The sequence below is a fragment of the Macrobrachium rosenbergii genome, chromosome 21, assembly GCF_040412425.1.
Source record: "Macrobrachium rosenbergii isolate ZJJX-2024 chromosome 21, ASM4041242v1, whole genome shotgun sequence".
Classification (NCBI taxonomy): Eukaryota; Metazoa; Arthropoda; class Malacostraca; order Decapoda; family Palaemonidae; genus Macrobrachium; species Macrobrachium rosenbergii.
The window spans coordinates 35474273-35496140 of NC_089761.1; the positions used below are offsets into that span (position 1 = coordinate 35474273).

General features: G+C 37.0%; 2 protein-coding genes across 3 annotated transcripts in view; one reads left to right on the forward strand and one right to left on the reverse strand.

The window, feature by feature from the left end:
* Window positions 1-21868, forward strand: part of LOC136849927 (ketohexokinase-like) — a 324411-nt gene that overhangs the window by 202476 nt on the left and 100067 nt on the right. For both annotated transcript variants that reach the window (XM_067123445.1, XM_067123448.1), the window contains one exon: window positions 6966-7067. The gene's annotated coding sequence lies outside the window, so the exon portion shown is untranslated. The remainder of the gene's footprint in view (window positions 1-6965; window positions 7068-21868) is intronic.
* The window catches only part of LOC136849446 (uncharacterized), a 56858-nt gene that overhangs the window by 15817 nt on the left and 19173 nt on the right, over window positions 1-21868 (reverse strand). The window contains exons 12-23 of the mRNA XM_067122797.1: window positions 20061-20144; window positions 18338-18571; window positions 17828-17994; window positions 17222-17347; window positions 16934-17044; window positions 16519-16633; window positions 15705-15885; window positions 15166-15265; window positions 14292-14451; window positions 12762-12932; window positions 5645-5662; window positions 3255-3386 (exon numbers count right to left, since the gene is read on the reverse strand). Of these exons, the coding sequence (XP_066978898.1) occupies window positions 3255-3386; window positions 5645-5662; window positions 12762-12932; window positions 14292-14451; window positions 15166-15265; window positions 15705-15885; window positions 16519-16633; window positions 16934-17044; window positions 17222-17347; window positions 17828-17994; window positions 18338-18571; window positions 20061-20144 (1599 nt within the window). The remainder of the gene's footprint in view (window positions 1-3254; window positions 3387-5644; window positions 5663-12761; window positions 12933-14291; window positions 14452-15165; window positions 15266-15704; window positions 15886-16518; window positions 16634-16933; window positions 17045-17221; window positions 17348-17827; window positions 17995-18337; window positions 18572-20060; window positions 20145-21868) is intronic.

Sequence of the window (21868 nt, forward strand, 5' to 3'; positions counted from 1 at the left end):
CACAGCAGAGTGTATATACCTCACCTCGGAGCTGGAGGTAGATTGTGGCAGTAGCTTCTTTATATTTATATATCGGGGACTGCGAAAGCGTTCTTTATTTTTATTGTGTAACCTCGCCGCTGCGGACAGAATCTCGCGGTTGTTATTGTATTGCCACTGGAAACAAATGACTGTCTATGGTGGCTGATTGTTGTAACTTGATTCGTTAGTAGGTAAATGGAAAATGTTATCGTATTATTATTATTATTATTATTATTATTATTATTATTAGGAAGGAGACCTTCTCTGAGGGCAGTTGCATTAAAAATCATAGCTGTTTCCACGGCATTTAATTTATACAGTCTTTTCTTTCTTTATTTGAATAGAGAAAAGACTGTATAAATTAAATGCCGTGAGACAGCCATTATTATTATTATTATTATTATTATTATTATTATTATTATTATTATTATTAGTAGTAGTAGTAGTAGTAGTAGTATTAAGAAGAGTAGAGTAGTAGTAGTAGTAGTATTAAGAAGATGAACCCTATTCAAATGGAACAAGCATATCATAGGGGCCACTGACTTGAAATTCAAGCTTCCGGAGAATATTATGGTGTTCATTTGAAAGAAGTAACAGAACGAAATAGGAAACACAGAAAGAAGAGACCAGTTATTGGAAAAGAAAATGATAAATTAACAAACTGATAAATAAATAGATAAAAATGTAAGTAAATCATTAAAATACAAGGGTAGTAATGCGTTGCATCTTCGTTTGAAATTTTGAAACTTTTAAGATTTCCGAGGCTTAATTTAGATCCATGAAAATAGCTTTTTATTTTAATTCGTACGAAGGCTTTGATATTTTCTCCCCGAATTTATAACAGATGAGAGATTCTCGAAATGGTGATTTAAGATGCACAAAATGCTTTCTAAGACAAAGAAAGATTGTTATCATCTATTGCAGGATTGTTCTGATGGTGTTTCCTTACTTTAAAGTATAACTCCCGAAAGGGAAGGAACACTTCAGTACAGTGAAACAATTCGTAAAGTAAGGAGACACCCTAAAGGAACACTTTAGAGGTATGACACCCTAAAGTAAGGAACACTTTAGAGGTATGACACCCTAAATTAAGGAACACTTCAAAGGTATGACAATCTAAAGTAAGGAACACTTTAGAGGTATGACACCCTAAAGTAAGTTATACTTTAAATGTATGACACCCTAAAGTAAGGAACACTTTAGAGGTATGACACCATAAAGTAAGTTACACTTTAAATGTATGACACCCTAAAGTAAGGAACACTTTAGAGGTATGGCACCCTAAAGTAAGGAACACTTTAGAGGTATGACACCCTAAATTAAGGAACACTTCAGAGGTATGACAATCTAAAGTAAGGAACACTTTAGAGGTATGACACCCTAAAGTAAGTTATACTTTAAATGTATGACACCCTAAAGTAAGGAACACTTTAGAGGTATGACACCCTAAAGTAAGGAATACTTTAAATGTATGACACCCTAAAGTAAGTTAACACTTTAAATGTATGACACCTAAAGTAAGGAACACTTTAAATGTGACACCCTAAAGTAAGGAATACTTTAAATGTGTGACACCCTAAAGTAAGGAACACTTTAGAGGTATGACACCCTAAAATAAGGAATACTTTAAATGTATGACACCCTAAAGTAAGGAATACTTTATATGTATGACACCCTAAAGTAAGGAATACTTTAAATGTATGACACCCAAAAGTAAGGAACACTTTAGAGGTATGACACCCTAAAATAAGGAATACTTTAAATGTGTGACACCCTAAAGTAAGGAACACTTTAGAGGTATGACACCCTAAAGTAAGGAATACTTTAAATGTATGACACCCAAAAGTAAGGAACACTTTAGAGGTATGACACCCTAAAGTAAGGAACACTTTAGAGTAATGACACCCTAAAGTAAGGAACACTTTAGAGGTATGACACCCTAAAGTAAGGAACACTTTAGAGTAATGACACTCTTAAGCAAGGAACACTTTAGAGGTTTGACACCCTGAAGTAAGCAACACTCTAGAGGCATGACACCCTAAAGTAAGGAACACTTCCATCACAATAACACGTCACCTTAACGAAAATAGCATTAAGATAAATGGAGTAGTTCTGTGCATGCTTAAATAACCGTCTTATAAAAATGAAATGACACATTAAGATACGAATTAAACAAACGCTCTAACACAACACAAAGGATCTTCCCCGTCTCTAGAAATGCGCATTAAACAAACGCTAATGGGAATTAACAGAAATTAATAGAAAGGAAACGCCCTCTGTTGCCTGAAAAGCACACACAACAAGAGAAAAAGAGAGAGAGAGAGAGAGAGAGAGAGAGAGAGAGAGGACGTACAAACGAACGCATAGTGATGAAACATAAACCAGTATTTATAAAAACGTGTCAAGGAATTATCTGAGGGTCTTAAAGGAAAATATTCTTTTACATTATTCATTTAATGTTGAGGTGTATAATAATAATAATAATAATAATAATAATAATAATAATAATAATATCCTTTATTTCAGCTCGGGGCCATATGCATGGAATACACAAATACTATACACACAATCTAGATATATAAGATAACACGATAAAAATAATAATCATCGGCAGTAATGTGTGGAGATGAGAGAGCAAGGAATAGTTAGCAACACCTGGAAGAGGTGAAATGAAAACAGCGACCCCGACTAGGGATCAATCTAAGAAGAATTTTCGCGCGGATTTAGGAAGATAAGCTGCCAATTTTACTTCTTTTGTATCGTTGAGCCTTTTCGTGAGTCTCTTAAAAAGGAATACTTATAGAGATTGATTCCTAACCCAGTAATGATAATAGTAATATTCCAAAATATTTAGCATCAAGTTGCATTAGTAGTATCAATAATATGATTTTTATCATATTAAATTAAATTCATACGTAATTTATTAAAAAAAATTGTCAAATAAATTCATTATTTATAAAGAGAATTATTATTGTTAATTACATTAGAATAAGTGATTTAGACTAGTATTAATATAATTTTTATCGTAATAAATCAAAGTAATGCCAAATTTACTAAAGCAATTGGCAATTACATTCACATTTTTTATAAAGCAACAGGTATTATTATTATTATTATTATTATTATTATTATTATTATTATTATTATTATTATTATTATTATGATAAAAATAAAATCCTAGCAAAAAAATAATTAAATAAAACAACTGGAAAAAATCAAATGGAATACTATACCAGGTGGAAATCCCTTTGGTTTTCGGGTGTTCAAGTATAGATACGTCACAATCAGGACCAAGAACGCCACGACCAACATTCTTCCGATTCTTCTCTTCCTCTTCTTGATTCTTTTGTCTTGTTTCTCTGGGTCTGTTGAGGGGGAGAAAAGAGAGTAACAGAAAGATGCTACATAAATTGGGAAAGACTCTTGTTGTGTAATGAGAGCGTGGAATGGATTCTCTTCTCTCTCTCTCTCTCTCTCTCTCTCTCTCTCTCTCTCTCTCTCTCTCTCTCTCTCTCTCTATAGATTTATCTGTGGTCATGTTGACTTATAGATTTATTGTTTGTATAGGGGGTAATATATATATATATATATATATATATATATATATATATATATATATATGTATTATATAGGTGTGTAAGTGTTTATATATAGCTGAATTATATGTATACATATATATATATATATATATATATATATATATATATATATATATATATATATATATATATATTATATTATATATATATGTATGTATATATAAATTTCAGTCTGCTAAGGACAAGAAATGGAGGGTATCTTGCAAACGCATCCTAAAGAATATGTAAGAAGACTGAACCTTTCTCAGGCATCCTGTAATGGGAAACCTGCAGAGTAATATATATATATATATATATATATATATATATATATATATATATATATATATATATATATATATATATACATATATATATATATATATAAAATATTATATATATATTTATATCTATGAACAAAAAGCAGGATATATTATGAAACCTAATACCCCTGTATAGCCCAGACCGGAAGAAAACGGGGAAAATAAGGTAAAAGCGACATAATACGCGGGGGGAAACAAGAAGGAAGTGAGAAAGTTCCAAAACGTATCAGTATCGGTCAAGAAACTATCTCCTCAACATACAAAACATTCATTTGAAACTAGTTCCGCCTTTGGTATGAAACGCTGAAAAGATATTATTTTTCTTTATTGATTGATTGATTTATGGTTACTGAAGCTGGCGTCACGATGTTTTCTTTTTTAATACAAACAAATAGATGATTAGGAGTCCACATGACATTGAGTAATTAGTTTCTGATAATCGGGTCACTCGAAGCCTTATCACTGATAGGCCACTTCTGTATCTTAACCTTGGTAATTTTGAGGTAATCAGGTTTTAGATATATTGATAGATAGACGGAACGTACTTCGAATAGCTCCGTGTGTATGTATGTATGTATGTATTTGCGTGTGACTGGATATGTTTTTTTGAATATGTATATGTACAGTATATATATATATATATATATATATATATATATATATATATATATATATATATATATATATATATATAAAATATATTACATATATTGTACATACATGTATGTATATATATGTTCATATATATGTATATATATATGTATATATATGTGGATATTTATACTTATATATATATATATATATATAAATATATATATATATAAATATATACATATATATATATATATATATATAGAGAGACAGAGAGAGAGAGAGAGAGAGAGAGAGAGAGAGAGAGAGAGAGAGACACACACACACACACACACACACACACACCTATACGTTCTATAGGACACCATTGTCGAATAACTATTTCACTTAAACATCCAAATTAGTTCCCAAAACAACTCAATTAAATTTCATTCCTAACACAAATTGCCTTTAATTCATCACTAATGATGTTATTTTTTTTCATACTATCAACGTGTGTCTTCATAAAGTGTTACGTCATTAAAAAAAACTTGTCATGTAACATAACATAACTGATCGTAGTCACAACACTTTAAGATGTAGGCAGGTGAGCTATTATTATTATTGCTTATTATCACATATTATTAAGAAGAAGAAGATGAACCTTTTCATTGCCTAATAATCACTCTGTAGGCAGGTGAGCTGCCTTGCTTGTAATAATCTTTTCTTGCCTAATAATAATAATAATAATAATAATAATAATTAATATCAGTATAACAGTGTCATTTCACTTTACAGACAATAAGTATCACTCCAAGAGTAAAATTATAATAATAATAACAATGTTAATATTAGTAAATGTAAACAGAAGTGTCTTGTCAATTATATGGACGTAATAAGCACCTTTCCAAGATAATAATAATAATAATAATAATAATAATAATAATAAATTTCTGTATAGCAGTGTCATCTCGCTTTACAGACGCGATAAATGTCTCTCCAATACTAAAGATAATAATAATGACGATAGCAATACCTGCATATAGCAATGTATTGTCAGTTATAATAATAATAATAATAATAATAATAATAATAATAATAATAATAATAATAATAGCATAGTCACGTCACTCTACAGACACAAAAATCTACCTCTCCCAGGCGGCCACTCTCACCAAACTGCCTCTTATATCACAGGCCAACGCCGACCATCGCACCCTTCGTCAGTCCCTGTTACATATGCTACAAGGTGTGGGGCACAGGGCACGAGTACGGGTATCCATCAGTGGTAGAGGCCTGTGGGAGGGTAGGATGGCGGGCCCCTGGGAGATAGGATACCCCGGGAGGGCATCATACTCGCTCAGCATCCTAATTTTTATTGTGGGAGGACTGTTACGTGCGTCGCCCAACTGGAGGTTACGCAAGTGGAAGTTTGTACCTTCGTATGTTCGTTCTCTCGTCTCTTGTGTAACGCCGATGTCGGTGTTAGGTTTTTGTTGCGTATATTGGAGTATTTTCTCTGGTTTTCTTCCACTGAATGTTATTCTTATCATGTACATAGATTTTACGTAATGCTTCGTCCTATAACTTTAGTTTTATTTTTATACACTGAATGGATATTTCTCGTTGTCATACAATGAACAACGTGATTCTGTGTTACTGTTATTTCGCATTTTCTTTGTCAGGTGATGGATTTTTGCCTACTTATTCATTTCTTGCATTTTAATACATTTTTATCTGTTTATTAATTTATTAATTCATTTTTTCTTTCTGCATTTCCCTTTACCTTCTGTTACTTCCTAATGAGCACCATATTCTTTGGAAGCCTGAATTTCAAGTCAGTGGCCCCTTTGGTGGGCTCGTTCCATATGAATAGGTTTCGTCTTCTGAGTGAATAATAATAATAATAATAATAATAATAATAATAATAATAATAATTCTTTGGAAGCTTGAATATCAAGTCAGTGGCCCAATAATAATAATAATAATAATAATAATAATAATAATAATAATAATATTCTTTGGAATAATATCAAGTAATAATAATAATAATCTTCTGAATAATAATAATAATAATAATAATAATAATAATAATAATAATAATAATAATAATATTCTTTGGAAGCCTGAATTTCAAGTCAGTGGCCCCTTTGGTGGGCTTGTTCCATATGAATAGGTTTCGTCTTCTGAATAATAATAATAATAATAATAATAATAATAATAATAATAATAATAATAATAATAATAATAATAATAATAACAATATTCTTTGGAAACCTGAATTTCAAGTCAGTGGCCCCTCTGGTGGGCTCGTTCCATATGAATAGGTTTTTATCTTCTGAATAATAATAATAATAATAATAATAATAATAATAATAATAATACTATTTGGATTTAATCAGACTTCCTCCCTAAAACAAATTTCTTTTCGGGGAAGTTTTCAATGAATGAAGTTCTCCTGAAATCGTTACAGGCAGTGTGGAATCCCGCAGGCGACTCGACTCAAGCCGAACGAATGCAGTTAAATCCTGCGAAGTTTTCAAGTCACTCCTTCAGGGGAAAGTCCTTTTCTCAGGTATGTGTGTGTGTGTTTTGTATCGTGATTTGATTCCACGTACATGTATCTAAGTATAAAATGTTTTCCCTGAAAAGAAAGTGTTATATTATATATATATATATATATATATATATATATATATATATATATATATATATATATATATATATAAATATATATATCTACTATATATTTATAAATATATATATATACTGTATATATATTTATAAATATATATATATATATATATATATATATATATATATATATATATATATATATATATATACACGTACGTGATAGCCAATCAGAATTTGGATTACCGCTGCTCCCTGCAGCCAATTCAAAAGGAGTTTATGTGCCCTGCCTACCATAGAGGGTAACCCAGAGAGCTCTTACGATTTATGAGTTGCTGTCGGAAAATCGACCAAAATACTAATTCCGAACATCGGTTTTGGTGGGTTTTATGTATTTATTTATTTATTTTTTGGGGTTCCATGCAAATAAGTAAGTATGTATCTCTTGGGCCTAAATGATTGATTTAATATACATTCAGATTAAATAGCTCATAATCATACATAATTTTTTTCTCTAAAGGAATTGAGTAATTGAGTATATATATATATATATATATATATATATATATATATATATATATATATATATATATATATATATAGTGTGTGTGTGTCTGTGATCTCGTTGTAGCGACTGTTAGCACTGACGCCCAAAACGAGGGCGGACATGCATTCTAGGTCACAAACCTGTGATTAAAAAGATCTTAGATCTAACACCTTCACCCCAGAAGACTTGAAGAGAACCGGAAGATACCTCTCTCTCTCTCTCTCTCTCTCTCTCTCTCTCTCTCTCATAAGATAGATAGACAGATGATAGATAGATAGATAGATAATTATTTAAAAATCCAAACTCATCCAGAAAATGGTTTCTGAACGTAAGGAAAATTCCTGTAAGAAGTTTTCCGGTATTTTATTTTTTCTTGTAACATGAAATAATTCCCTAACTTTTCCTCCGAAGGTTAAAGTTTGAGTTTTCAAGTATTGAAGTCTTGAAGTTCCAAAGTCTGTGCTTCAGAAGACACGGTCTTTCTCGATGTTAAGTGTATTTTGCTTTGCATGAACTGATGTACAAAATATCTGATCATAATAACTCGTTTTTAGCTTTCTGTAAAAGAAAACTGTTGTGCCGGCTTTGTCTGTCCGTCCGCACTTTATTCTCTCCGCACTTTTTCGGTCCGCCCTCAGATCTTAAAAACTACTGAGGCTAGAGGGCTGCAAATTGGTATCTTCATCATCCACCCTCCAATCATCAAACATACCAAATTGTAGGCCTGTAACCGCAGTGGTTTTTATTTTATTTAAAGTTAAAGTTAACCATAATAATCGTGCGTCTGGCAACTATATAACATAGGCCACCACCAGACCGTGGTTAAAGTTTCATGTGTCGCGGCTCATACAGTATTATACCGAGACCACCGAAATATACATCTATTTTCGGTGGCCTGGATTATATGGTGTAGTGGCTGTACAGAAAACTCGATTACGCGGAAGAAGTTTCGGCGCATTGTTTACTTAATTCTGCTTTAGGAAGGCCCTTCAAAATAAGTGAACTGGAGGACATGAAGAGAAGGTTCAGAGGTATTCTGGCGAACGACTCTGTCTCCTAGACACGTCTCAGTCTTATAGAAGGTTAAAATAGCAATTAGTTAGTTGCCTTCTGGTTAACTGCTAAATTTAATAAGCAGACATTGAACAATCAACATTGGAAGGTCATCACAGTACAACTTTCTCTCTCTCTCTCTCTCTCTCTCTCTCTCTCTCTCTCTCTCTCTCTCTCTCTCTCTCTCTCTCTCTCTCTCTCTCTCTCCTTAATTCTATGTATGTCTTCCTTATGGCAACTTTGAGGCAATATTTGTTTGTCATGTGAATTTTACTGCACACTGTATATTCTCTACTTATTGTTTATCTCTTTCTTCAGTGATATTTATCAGTCACCATTTCTGAAGCAATATTATTGTTCTTTGATTACTTCGCTTGTCGTGTCATTCATTTACACTTCCATATTTTCCATTAGCCTTCCCTATCTTATTCTTCTCCATTTCCATTCCAATCTTCATTTTCCCCTTCAAGTAGCGTCTCCACGTTGTCTCTCTTCCAGCAACCTTTTTTTGTTTCGTCTCTTCCAGGACCTTTCCCTTTCCTATGCCTTCCAGGGACTTTTCTTCCTTGTTTTCCTCACCTTTACTTTCCAGAGAGCTTCTAGGGCAATTCCAGTACACCCTCCTCTCTTACAAAAAGTCTTCCAACAGCCTTCTGTCACATCTTCCTTTTAACAGCCTGCCCTTATCGCTCTCTTCCAGAATTATTCCAGTACTCTATTCCAGTATTCTCTCTCTCTCTCTCTCTCTCTCTTGGAGACCCTTCAAGTGACCTACCACAACATCTAGCACCGTTCTCACATCTTCTTTTCAGACTTTTCCATCAACTTTTCCATACAGAGTATTTCCAGCGCCTCACCGACCACTTCCAGCAACGGGCCCCTTTCCAGAACCCCTTCCCTTACCTTACCCAAAGGGAAGCGTTCGTTCTTCCTTCCTCAGTGACCCTCCGGATTCAGGAAGCGATAGGGCTGGAAGGTCCCTGGGTCACCCATAGAGCCTTTGTCCATCTGGAAGTTCTGTACATACATTTACCATGACCACTGTCCAGGCTGGAATGACGCATCTCTTCTTTGAGATTCTGTCAAGAGGTTTAGATTCAAACTTTGCGCTCTTGTCGTGGCATCAAGTTTTAGAGACTTCTTAGCCCAGTGGTTCTCAACCTGGGAGGCGCCCCCCCCCCCTCTGGGTGCGTCAGCAGTTTCAAGGGAGGGAGCAAGCCTTAGGAAAAAATTAGAAATTCTCTAATTGTATTCATTATTCTCTTAACAAGAGAAGTTTATGAAAAAATGCAAAAGTATCGCCTTGTAACTTCCTATAGTCTACTACTCTAGTTAGACTGGTTGGGCTTAAGAATAAAAACACCCATTCTCTTTCTCTTTATTTTACATTTTCCTTTAAATCTGGAAGGGAATTTTACTCGCAGATGCAAGGCAGGGGGGCGTGGCGGGAAGGACCAACCCTCAGAGGGGGCGTGGTAATGAAAAAGGTTAAGATGGGAAAAGGAGAATATGAACGGAGGTACAGTAAAAGATATGAATGGGGTTGCAGCCAGGGCCCGAAGGGACACTGCTAAGAACCTCATATGATGCCTACAGTGCACCGCGTGGGGTACACTGATGGCAATACCTCCCTACGGGGATTTTTTTTTTCTGTTAGATTTTAACTTTCAAATTTTTTTTTTATAATAGTATCATATGTTTGGATTATTAAACGGGGAAAATAATTATATTCAAAATTCCCAAATAATAATAATAATAATAATAATAATAATAATAATAATAATAATAATAATAATTTTTCAGTATAATACTTGATAATGTGCGCTTTTTTGTATAATGTGAGAAATGGGACGTTACTGTATATTATTATTATTATTATTATTATTATTATTATTATTATTATTATTATATTAATAATAACAACAAAGAACAAATGAAAAATACCATAAGAAAAAGAAAAAGGAAAATAATTATCTGGAAATAAAAATAATCATAAAAATAAATAGATTCAATGAAAACAGCAGTAGGGGTAAAAAGAATGAGTAGGCGGAGGAAGAGGAGGAGGAGGAGGAGGATAAAGACGAGCCTGAGGATGAGGACTGAGGATGAGGAGTACGAGGATTATCCGGAACCGAAAAGCGAAGTAAAACAAAACCAAGAAATCTTTCGAGCAAAGGAACTCTCCTGGCTCTGCGAAGCTCGGCTCACCCAGTGGAAATCCCGTAGGCTTTTTGGCATTAAAGTAGACCGCCGTCTCTCGCTGCTGCTGCGAGTATAAGGCCAACAACGAGCAACATGATGATGTCTCTCTCTCTCTCTCTCTCTCTCTCTCTCTCTCTCTCTCTCTCTCTCTCTGTTGTGGATAGCCTCGGGTACAAAATCTGTCAGCGAAGCGAGTAATACAAAGGTTTTTGGCCAATTTCCATACAGAGAGCAACAAGATTTTCAAACTGGTTTTATTTACGTTCATTCTATGAACTTTGCAACTTGGATTTTTAAGGTTATGACATTGATTTCATCCCTTGATTTCATTTACAATTTTCTTTACATCGACAGCGGCAGAAAGTTATGTTTTTACTGACTCTGACTGGTGCTGAGGCTAAACCTATCTTGTCTGGTGTTCCTCAGGGTACTGTTCTGGGGCCTTTGTTGTTTGTAAGGTTTATTATTGGTAAGTTTAATAATGTCAGAATTGGTCTAATGGGTATGAAGTATGACATGGATAAGCTAGAACTCTAATTGCAAATATCCATTCCCCCCAAAAAGCAACATGAAATGGGTCTGAATGAGAGCTCTGGAAAGGAGGAGACATAAACGGTAGTGGCTTGAGGCTGGACTCCAGAAAAACTAAAACTTCATTAATTTTCCTCTTTTTTAGTTTATCATGAGTCATTAGATAAAGTTTTTGTCAATCAATGGTTGAAATATGAGAAACAATTGCATTTGTTCTGCCTAATGGAAAATCCATTTTTCAACCTTTATTCTCAAATATCAATTTATCATCATCTGACACTGCATATAGGTAATGATTAAGTTGGAATGCATCATAGATACCCAAGTGACTGTTCCAGGCAAAACCTCTATACGTGGATTCATCACTTAAATGGTTTCTGAGGCGAATGAAATATCTTATTAAAAATACTCAGTTTATTGATAAGCCATGTGATAAACTTCATAACTTTTCGCTCAAAGGATATAAAGTTAGCTTTGAGGAAGTAAAGTCTTAAAACCTGGAAGTTTTAAAGTTAGTTTTTCAAGGGACATTCGAAGGAAGAAAACTCCTTAATTCTTGTTTCTTTTTTTTTTCAATCGGAGGCCTTTGGAATGGGCAACTTCGTGCTTTACCTAGCCTGGGTCTGAACGAATTTGAATGAAATAAAATCTAGTATATTTCAAATTACTGAAAAGATACGATGACTGAATAGATTTCTTTGATATTAAAACCAACTTTCTCATAAGTATATATCCACTAATATTTTTACAGCTAATATTCCATATATTGATCAAGCGTTTAATATTTAATATCGAATTCTCGATAAAACTCTACAGGTAAACATTTGAAATAAACATTAACAATACTTAAACACAGAGGCCGTCGGAAGGGGAAAACCTGACGTCACTATCCAGCCATGTCAATTTTCTAACAAACAAACAAAAAAAGATGACTCCAGCGAAGGATATGATATACATTCCCTCGGAAGCCACAGAGCTACAGGAGCAGGAATCCTGGAAAATGGGAAGTATTGGAGGTTGTAACAGACAAAAAAAAGAGAAATGATTCCTACGAAGGATATGATATACATTCCCCTCGGAAGCCACAGAGCTACAGGAGCAGGAATTCCTGGAAAATGGGAAGTATTGGAGGTTTTAACAGAAAAAAAAGAGAAATGGTCCCTTCGAAGGATATGATATACACGCCTTCGAAAGACAGTAGACTGTAGGACCAGGAATCCTGGAAAAGATCCTGGAAAAGAATCCTGGAAGAGGGGAAATATTGGAGGAAGAAATGCCGGCGTCCTCCTCATCAGAATCTGCTCTTGGCAAAGACCTTGAACCTTGGAGGGCACAGAGAGAGTCCTCCTCTGCCCTCGGTGTCTGGGAAGGGGACAGAAGGGTCGATTGTGAAGGAAAACTTCTGCATCAAGCCCGTGAAGATGAGGAACAGCGACATGCGGGCCAAGGACTCTCCCAAACACGACCGTCGTCCTGCAGGTAATCTCATTTTAGCCAGGTGTTCGGAATTAAGTAAAAGGAAATATGGTGAAATGATTTCTCTCTCTCTCTCTCTCTCTCTCTCTCTCTCTCTCTCTCTCTGCGTACTGCAAAAAATGTACTCATATTAGCAAAGTCAGTAAAATAGAATTTCCTTTCTCCTCTCTCTCTCTCTCTCTCTCTCTCTCTCTCTCTCTCTCTCTCTCTCTCTCTCTCTCTCTCTCTCTCTCTCTCTCTTAGGGATATTGTGACCGTATAAACCATACAGGTATTTAAATTATATATATATTAATATATATATATATATATATATATACATATATATATTTATATATGTGTGTATATGTATATATATATATATATATATATATATATATATATATATATATATATATATATATATTTATATATATATAGTTACACTAGATTTATGATGTTCTTTCATAATCAACATCTATTTCTAAGTATTTCTTTATGTTTTTTTGGGTTCAGTATTCTTTCTTTTAACTTCTTCATCCTTTCTTACTGTTTTATTTCCTTTCTTATTCTTTACATCATTCTTTCTAGTCCTTCCAGTACCATTACCTCACATTCTTCTAGTCCATTGGAACCTTTTTTACCTTCCAGAATATTCATCTGCCTTTACATCTCCTACCATTTCCAGCAAACTTTCCTTTCCAGAATCCGTTCTCGACTTGCCCTTTCAGAATTTACCAGTACATCATGTAGCAAGCTTCCTTACAAATATCCTAATACCCTTACTTTCCCTACACCTTCCAGCAGCCTTCCTCATCAAGAAACATCAACATCGTTCCTTTCCATGATACCCTGGTTAATGCTCTTACCTCACTTTTCCATCCAGCAGCAATCCCCCTCAAGACCCTGTCTTCAAATTCCCTTTCCAGAATACACCAGAACTTTTACTATTCATATTACTTCTACCATCATCCTTTTTCCAGAAACCATTCTCAACGTTTCCCTCTAAGATATTCCAGTAAGCTACTCTTAATTCAACTTTCTTTTTCTGTAACATTCCTTTCCAGTACCTATCCTTAATTCTCAGTTCCAGAGTATTCCAGTACTCTTGCCTCACCCCTTCTTTCAAGCAACGTCTCTTTTCAGAACCCATCCTCAGTTTTCAATTCCAGAGTATTCCAGTACTTGTACATCACCTTTTTCTTCAAGCAAAGCCTCTTTCCAGAGCCCATCGTCACCTTTACCTTCCAGTATATCCCAGCACTCTTACTGTTACCCCTTCCAGCAACCTCCCTTTCCAGAACCCATCACCAGTTTTCCATTCCAAAATATCCCAGTACCTGACCTCAATTTTCTCTTCCAGAGCACTTTCCTCACCTTTTCCAAAAGGAATCAAGCGTTCGTCCTTCCTCAGGGATCCGTCCGGATTCAGGAACCGTTCGGGCCGGAAGATCTCTGGGTCACCCCAATAATCCTTGTCCATCAGGATGCTGTACAGATTCACCACCACAGTCGTCCGCTCAGGAATGTTGTATCCCTTCAAATGGATGAAAGTCAATCAATTAGAAAAATAAACTAAAAGAATCATGACAGTTATGAACTGCAACTGACAGCTGATGGAGCAAGTGAAGGTCGATAGCAGGACCTCCAAAGTTAACCTAGAGATGATGAGACACAGATGATCATGATGAAATAAAAACCTTGACAGACGATTGACCAAATGGAGGCCAGTAGACGAACTTCCAAGAATGAACAAACTGACAGATGGATGAAATTAGGACCACCTCATTTGCAGACTATATTTGCATCATGCTTGTAAGCATAATATTGCGTGATGGTTCATTTATTCTAAGTATTCTGCCAGCGTGCGTCCTGAGAGCATTCTTTATTTAAGCTTAGCGTCACAGGTTAATAGGTACAGCTTCCAGGCATAAAAGCTTTAACCCAAATCACATTCCCTTTTTCCAAACGGTATACAGAAAGAAAACGCAACTTACCAAAAAGTACAGAATGTAGAGTGTTTCCCCATCAACCAAATTGAAATAAGATTTTGCAAACATATTATAATAATGAAATTGTATTACTATTAAGGCCAAATTTCAGGCCAATTTCAGCAGTAACAAAAAGTGTATTTTAAATTCTTACTGCAGTGAAATTCAATTATCAGTTAGTGGAAAACCTAGCGGATGTCAGGACCACCCCAAATCATGCTGAATTTTCCGAATACGTCACATTATTGATACCGAGTTACCTGAAGCTTGGTGTCCCTCATAGCGCAGTGGGGCGCTGTGAGCGGTGCAACGCCACGTATCCTAGCCATTTCAGTTAACACAGCATCGGTATAGACTAACCTGAAATGGAAAGGATGCCACGAATGAGAACAGTTTGATAGCTCATTGGCACCGTGATAACCTCTAGAGCTGTAGTCACTTGAGGTAGCCTAACCTAACCTAGGAAATGGTGGATGGAATATTACTACTGCTACTCTCTATATTTCCTTTCCCCATAAGAAACGTTTAGTATGTATTTTTGTCAATAGATGGCGGTGTGTGTTGTTTACTTTGTGAACTTCCAATGTCAGACGCTGCTCCTGACTAAATATCCCTGTCTCCCTGCTCTTCATACTACATATTTTATAATTTATCAGTTTTAGACGAGCCGCTTTCCAATTCGGACTCTCAGTAAACCATGGAAAAGAGAAGAGGAAGGAAAGAAGAAGGGAAGCAATAGGAGAAATGCAGAAAACACAATAGAATTCCAAAGCTTTGATGCGGAAGGAAAGAAACTCACTTCGGACGATCGTCCAGCGAAGGAAGGCGGTCTTGACCCACGACGGAGTCCAACTCTTTGTGGATCTTGTTCATGACGTCTGGATAGAGAGCGCAAAACAGTAGCACGAAGGACACCGAAGCTGAACCAGTCTCTGACCCCGCCATGAACATGTCGGAACACAGTGCCAAGAGCTGGTCCTCTGTTGGAACGTGAGTGTTATTGGTGTGGTTTAGAGATGGAGTGCAAAAATGGCGTCAGTTTTGTTTCACAACGTCATTTTCAAGTCAAAACTGGGGTACTGACTCACCAGTGAATGCAGTTTCATTTGCAAGTCAAAACTGGGGGACTGACTCACCGATGAATGCCGTTTCATCTTCAAGTCAAAACTGGGAGACTGACTCACCAGTGAATGTCATGTCATTTTCACGTCAAAACTGGGGCCCTAACTCACCAATGAATGTCGTTTCATTTTCAAGTCAAAACTGGGGGTCTGACTCACCAATGAATGCCGTTTCATTTTCAAGTCAAAACTGGGGGACTGATTCACCAGTGAATGTCATGTCATTTTCAAGTTAAAACTGGGGGACTGACTCACCAATGAATGTTTCACTTTCAAGTCAAAACTGGGGGACTGACTCACCAGTGAATGTCGTTTCATTTTCGAGTCAGAACTGGGGGACTGACTCACCAGTGAATGTCGTTTCATTTCCAAGTCAAAACTGGGGGACTGACTCACCAGTGAATGTCGTTTCATTTTCGAGTCAAAACTGGGGGACTGACTCACCAGTGAATGTCGTTTCATTTCCAAGTCAAAACTGGGGGACTGACTCACCAGTGAATGTTGTATCCTCATTGCTTTTTTGCTTCTGCATCTCAGTCAAGAAGATGTCGATGAAATCTCTTGGGCTGTTTGTGTCCAGCGTTGCTTTGTGCTCTTCCACTGTTTCCTGCGATGAAGGTACATTATTATTATTATTATTATTATTATTATTATTATTATTATTATTATTATTATTATTATTATTATTATTATTATTATTATGTGTCTGGCCTGAAAGGTTTGTTTTTGAATGAGTGTTGGAGAACTAAAGCAAGGCAGTACTGAAGGAGTTGGACAACCAGAAAAGACTCGAAGGTATAGAAATAAGATTTTGAATATAAATCCACAATTTAATGGCACCAGTGTATAGCCTTTACATACCCCTGCAAATAGGCAAAGGGGCAAACAGACAGACTGGCAGACTCACCGCAATGAAATCTTTAACCTTACAGAAGCCATCCATGACAGTGCTAAATTTGGAGTCCTTTGGCAAGAAGTGACGAACTGCAGGGACCATGTCCACGATGGATCCAGCCACCTGTTGGCAAAACAGGCAGTTCTTTCTAGCTAATGCTTGCATTATTTATTTGTATGTCATTTGCATGTCATTTTCACTCTCGATGCCTAACAATAGGGAGAATTAAAGCAGTTACTATAGTAAAACCAGGAATAATAGTAGTAATAATAGCAGTAGTAGTAGCATAGCAGCTCTTACCTCCCCAGCCCTGAAAGCTCTGTCCAGGCTCTTGACCAAATCGATCAGCCTCGGGTCATTCCTGCGGAACCTGGTTCCTCCCATGAGTGCCCAAAGGATGTTGGTCGCGGACACACCCAGCTTCACCTGAGGAGAGAGACTCGTCAAAAATACTTGCCTCAGCCTTCCTCACTCCAGGAAGAGATCATCTGAAAGTTTTCGTAAGACTCGGTCTCTTGTACAAGCAACCCCTTCCGCTTCATTTGGTCTTCGGGTCTGCGGAGGGGAAAGACTCCCCATTCATTCGGTCTTTGGGTCTGCATGAGGGGGAGCCCTCTCTCAGTCGGTCTTTGTCTGCAGAGGGGAAAGCCTCCTCTCTCATTTGGTCTTTGGGTCTATGGAGAGAAACCTCCCTTTCCATTCGGTCTTTGTGTCTGCAGAGGGGAAAGCCTCCTCTCTCATCTGGTCTTTGGGTCTACATGAGATGGAAAGATTCCCCCTCCTGCAAGGCGCACGAAACAGAATCTTCCCACCCTTGGCATTGCCAAGACCTTGCAACAGAAGAGTTGGCAATCTGCTCGGAGTTGAATCTGGCAGAGAATCGAAGCAAAGGATCTCAAACCCCACCTGAAATTCGACGCTTCCATCAGTTTCCTCTACTTCTTTGATGAGCTCCTGGACTTCCTCGAGTATGACGGCCTCGTGGGAGCGCTTCCCGAATCCCAAATTGCGGAAGTTATGGAGGGAGAACCTGCGCTGCTCCTTCCAAAGTTCTCCCTCGGTGAATATGACGCCTGGAATGTTTGGGGAGAGGCGGGGGACGGAAATTAGGATTTGCTTTTGGAGAATCATTCCTTTTCCTGTAAAGCTAATTGGTCAATTGTTATATGATGATGTTGATGTTGTCTAAAACAGTATTCCAAAATTCCTTCAGGCGCATTTTCACAAAAATGTTTAGTGTTGTGGAATGGTATTAAGAGCGTACTAGTAATGCGGATAATGGAGCACATATACAACAGAAACAAGTTAAAACCCTATTGGTCCTGCAAGAGAAAATGCAATTCTTATACAACAGTTCCTCCACTTTCTCCGGGACCGACCCTTCTTCATCCGAAACACTCTCCCAAGAAAACCCACCTTTGAACTTCCCTCCGTCTCGAAACCTCATGAAGAAATTCTCCGGACGTCCGTTGAGGTCGTCGTTGGTCAGGGCCTCTTTAACGGCCTCCCATCCGTTGACGATGACGGTCCGTTGCGGACCCAAGTAAATGCCGACGACCGGTCCGTAGGTATCAGAGAGGCGCCACAGTTGCTTGTGGAGCAGGTGCGTCTCGAGGAACGGGTAGCCGATGAACGGGTACCGAGGCGGTCCTGAAATCGAGGTGATATTGAAAGGGGATTAAGGTGAGACTTACGGGAAATCAAAGGGAGAGTTAGGGGCATTCAAAGGGGGATTTAGAGGCAATCAAAGGGGGGATTTAGGGGCAATCAAAGTGGGATTTATGGGCAATCTGAGTAAGATTTGAGTGCAATCGAACGGAGATTTAGGGAAAATCAAAGGAGGTTTACCGAAATCAAAGGGAGATTTAGGGGAAATCAAAGGGAGGTTTAATGGAAATCAAAGGGAGATTAATGGGGAATCAAAGGGAGATTTAGGGGCAATCAAAGGGAGATTTAGAGGAAATCAAAGGGGAATTGGGGAAAATCAGTGGGAGATTTAGAGACAGTCAAAGGGAGGTTTAATGGAAATCAAAGGGAGATTAAGGGGTAATCAAAGGGAGATTTAGGGCAGTCAAAAGGAGATTTAGAGGAAATCAAAGGGGGATTGGGGAAAATCAGGGGGAGATTTAGGGGCAGTCAAAGAGAGATTTAGGGGAATCAAAGGGAGATTTGGGGGCAATCAAAGGGAGATTTAGAGGCACCCAGGGAGGGATTTAGGGAAATCAGGGTGAGGTTTAAGGACAATCAAGGGGAGATTTAGGGGAAATAAGGGTAAGAGTGAGTGGAACTCAAAGGGTGATTTAGAGGAAATAAGGGTAAGATTTAGACGCAACCAAAGGGAGATTTAGGGGAAATTATGGTGAGATTTAGATCCAATCAAAGGGATATTTAGAGGAAATCAGGGTAAGATTTAGAGACAGCCAAAGAGAGATTTAGAGGAAATCAAAGGGAGATTTAAGGGAAATCATGGTGAGATTTAGGGACAATCAAAGGGAGATTTAGGGGAAATCATGGTGAGATATAGATCCAATCAAAGGGAAATTTAGAGGAAATCATGGTGAGATTTAGAGACAATCAAAGGGAGATTTAGGGGAAATCAGGATGAGATATAGGAGAAATCAACGGGAGATTTAGGGAAATCATGGTGAGATTTAGGGACAATCAAAGGGAGATTTAGGGGAAATAATGTTGAGATTTAGATCCAATCAAAGGGAAATGTAGAGGAAATCGGGGTGAGATTTAGAGGAAATCAAACTTTAACCACTGCCCGGTGGTGGCCTATCCTATATCGTTGCCAGAAGCACGATTATGGCTAACTTTAACCTTAAATAAAATTAAAACTACTGAGGCTAGAGGGCTGCAATTTGAAATGTTTGATGATTGGAGGGTGGATGATCAACATACCAATTTGCAGCCCTCTAGCCTCAGTAGTTTTTAAGATCTGAGGGCGGACAGAAAAAATTGCGGACGGACAGACAAAGCCGGCACAATAGTTTTCTTATACAGAAAACTAAAAAGGAGAAGAAGCCCACAGAAAATAATTCTGGAGAGAAGAGCAAAGCGAAACGAAGTCACAAAATCCTGAAGGTTTTCCAGAATTCCTGAAAGGAAACAAACCCCTTGAATGAACCCGACTCACCTGGTGGAAATCCCGCTGGCTTTCTGCTATTATAGTATAGCAATGTAACCAGAAGTACCAAGGCAACAACGAGCAACATGGTGCCTCAAGTCTCGCGGGAAAGCTCGGATACAAGATCTGTCAAGAGATGAGATATAAGTATTGCCTTTGAATGAGGATATTGTAGTACAGTACAACAGGCGAGAGTGCTGAGGCAACAGTGAGCAACATAATGCTCTCTCTCTCTCTCTCTCTCTCTCTCTCTCTCTCTCTCTCTCTCTCTCTCTCTCTCTCTCTCTCGTCGAATTTAAAATGTAAAAAAGATATAAAGCACATAGAAGAAACAAGGAATCGTGGCATTGGATAGACCCCCAAATACAAAAGAAAAATAATCAAGATATACAGATCAGGATTACAAGAAAAGTTTTAATAGCAGCAACGGTTAACTGGAAATTAAAATTTCTTATCTTGAAGTCACAGTCAAGGTTAATGTAGTGTTCTATCTCCCAAAAACATTCTTATCTTCCTCACAGCCGATTCGGAGAATATAAGAGCTGATATATTAACAAAGCACTGGCAGTTCAATTTTTCCATCTATCACAATTTTCTATCATGGAAGAGCTTCCATTTTCCAGGTTCCGGAGTGAGAGAGAGAGAGAGAGAGAGAGAGAGAGAACAAAACTCTCGTCCCGTGCTCTTTCCATTACAATGGTTGTTGGTTTTTTTTTTTTGCTGTAAGACGATTACAAAAATTTATCTTCCTGAACTTTGTTACAGTAATAAAGAGAAAATGTTTTCTTATCTTCCCTGTATCGAGACTTTTTTTTCTGGCTTCTATTTTTACCTTTAAGTTTCGTCACAGTCTGGATATCACACTGAATGATGACAATCAATTTCTGTATGACTGTAGCGATAGCAATGAATCCTTAAACTTTCACTGCATTACAAAGCAGATTTTCATATGATTGCAAGTCATTTTGATAACTGCGACAGCTTTCGTTATGTTATATTCATTGCTTCTAATATTTTCTTTCCTGCCACAATGAAGGAGACGGAATTTCAGCATAATTTTGACAAGAGTGGAAACAAAAGCAAGTGTCAAATAATATTCATTATAGTTGTCTTTTTCTTCTGTTCAAGAAAACTATTATGCCGGCTTTGTCTGTCCGTCCGCACTTTATTTTGTCCGCACTTTTTCTGTCCGCCCTCAGATCTTAAAAACTACTGAGGCTAGAGGGCTGCAAACTGGTATGTTGATCATCCACCCTCCAGTCATCAAACATACCAAATTGCAGTCCTCTAGCCTCAGTACCTTTTATTTGACTTAAGGTTAAAGTTAGCCATGATCGGGCTTCTGGCAATTATATGAGATAGGCCACCACCAGGTCGTGGCTAAAAGTTTCATGGGCTTCGGCTCATACAGCATTGTGCCGAGACCACCGAAAGAGAGATCTGTTTTCGGTGGCCTTGATTATACGCTGTAGCGGCTGTACAGAAAACCCGATTGCGCCGAAGAAACTTCGGCGCATTTTTTACTTGTTTTTGTTAGAATTCGACAGCAATGAAGCCATTGCATTTCCTAATTACTCTTGATGCAATTAGTCAGTGAGACTAAGAATGGAATGAAGAATAATTCTGTATTTGAAGAACATGTTTGCTTTTGTGTTTATGTATTTTTATGAATATTTGTGTGTGCGTATGTTTAAACGCCAGTGACTTTTAAATGAGAAGATGAAGTTCTTGATGACATTAATCACTTATGTTTGTGTGTATATGTATATGTTTGTGTGTGCAGGTAGATATACAGATTGCTTTTTAAACTATTTACT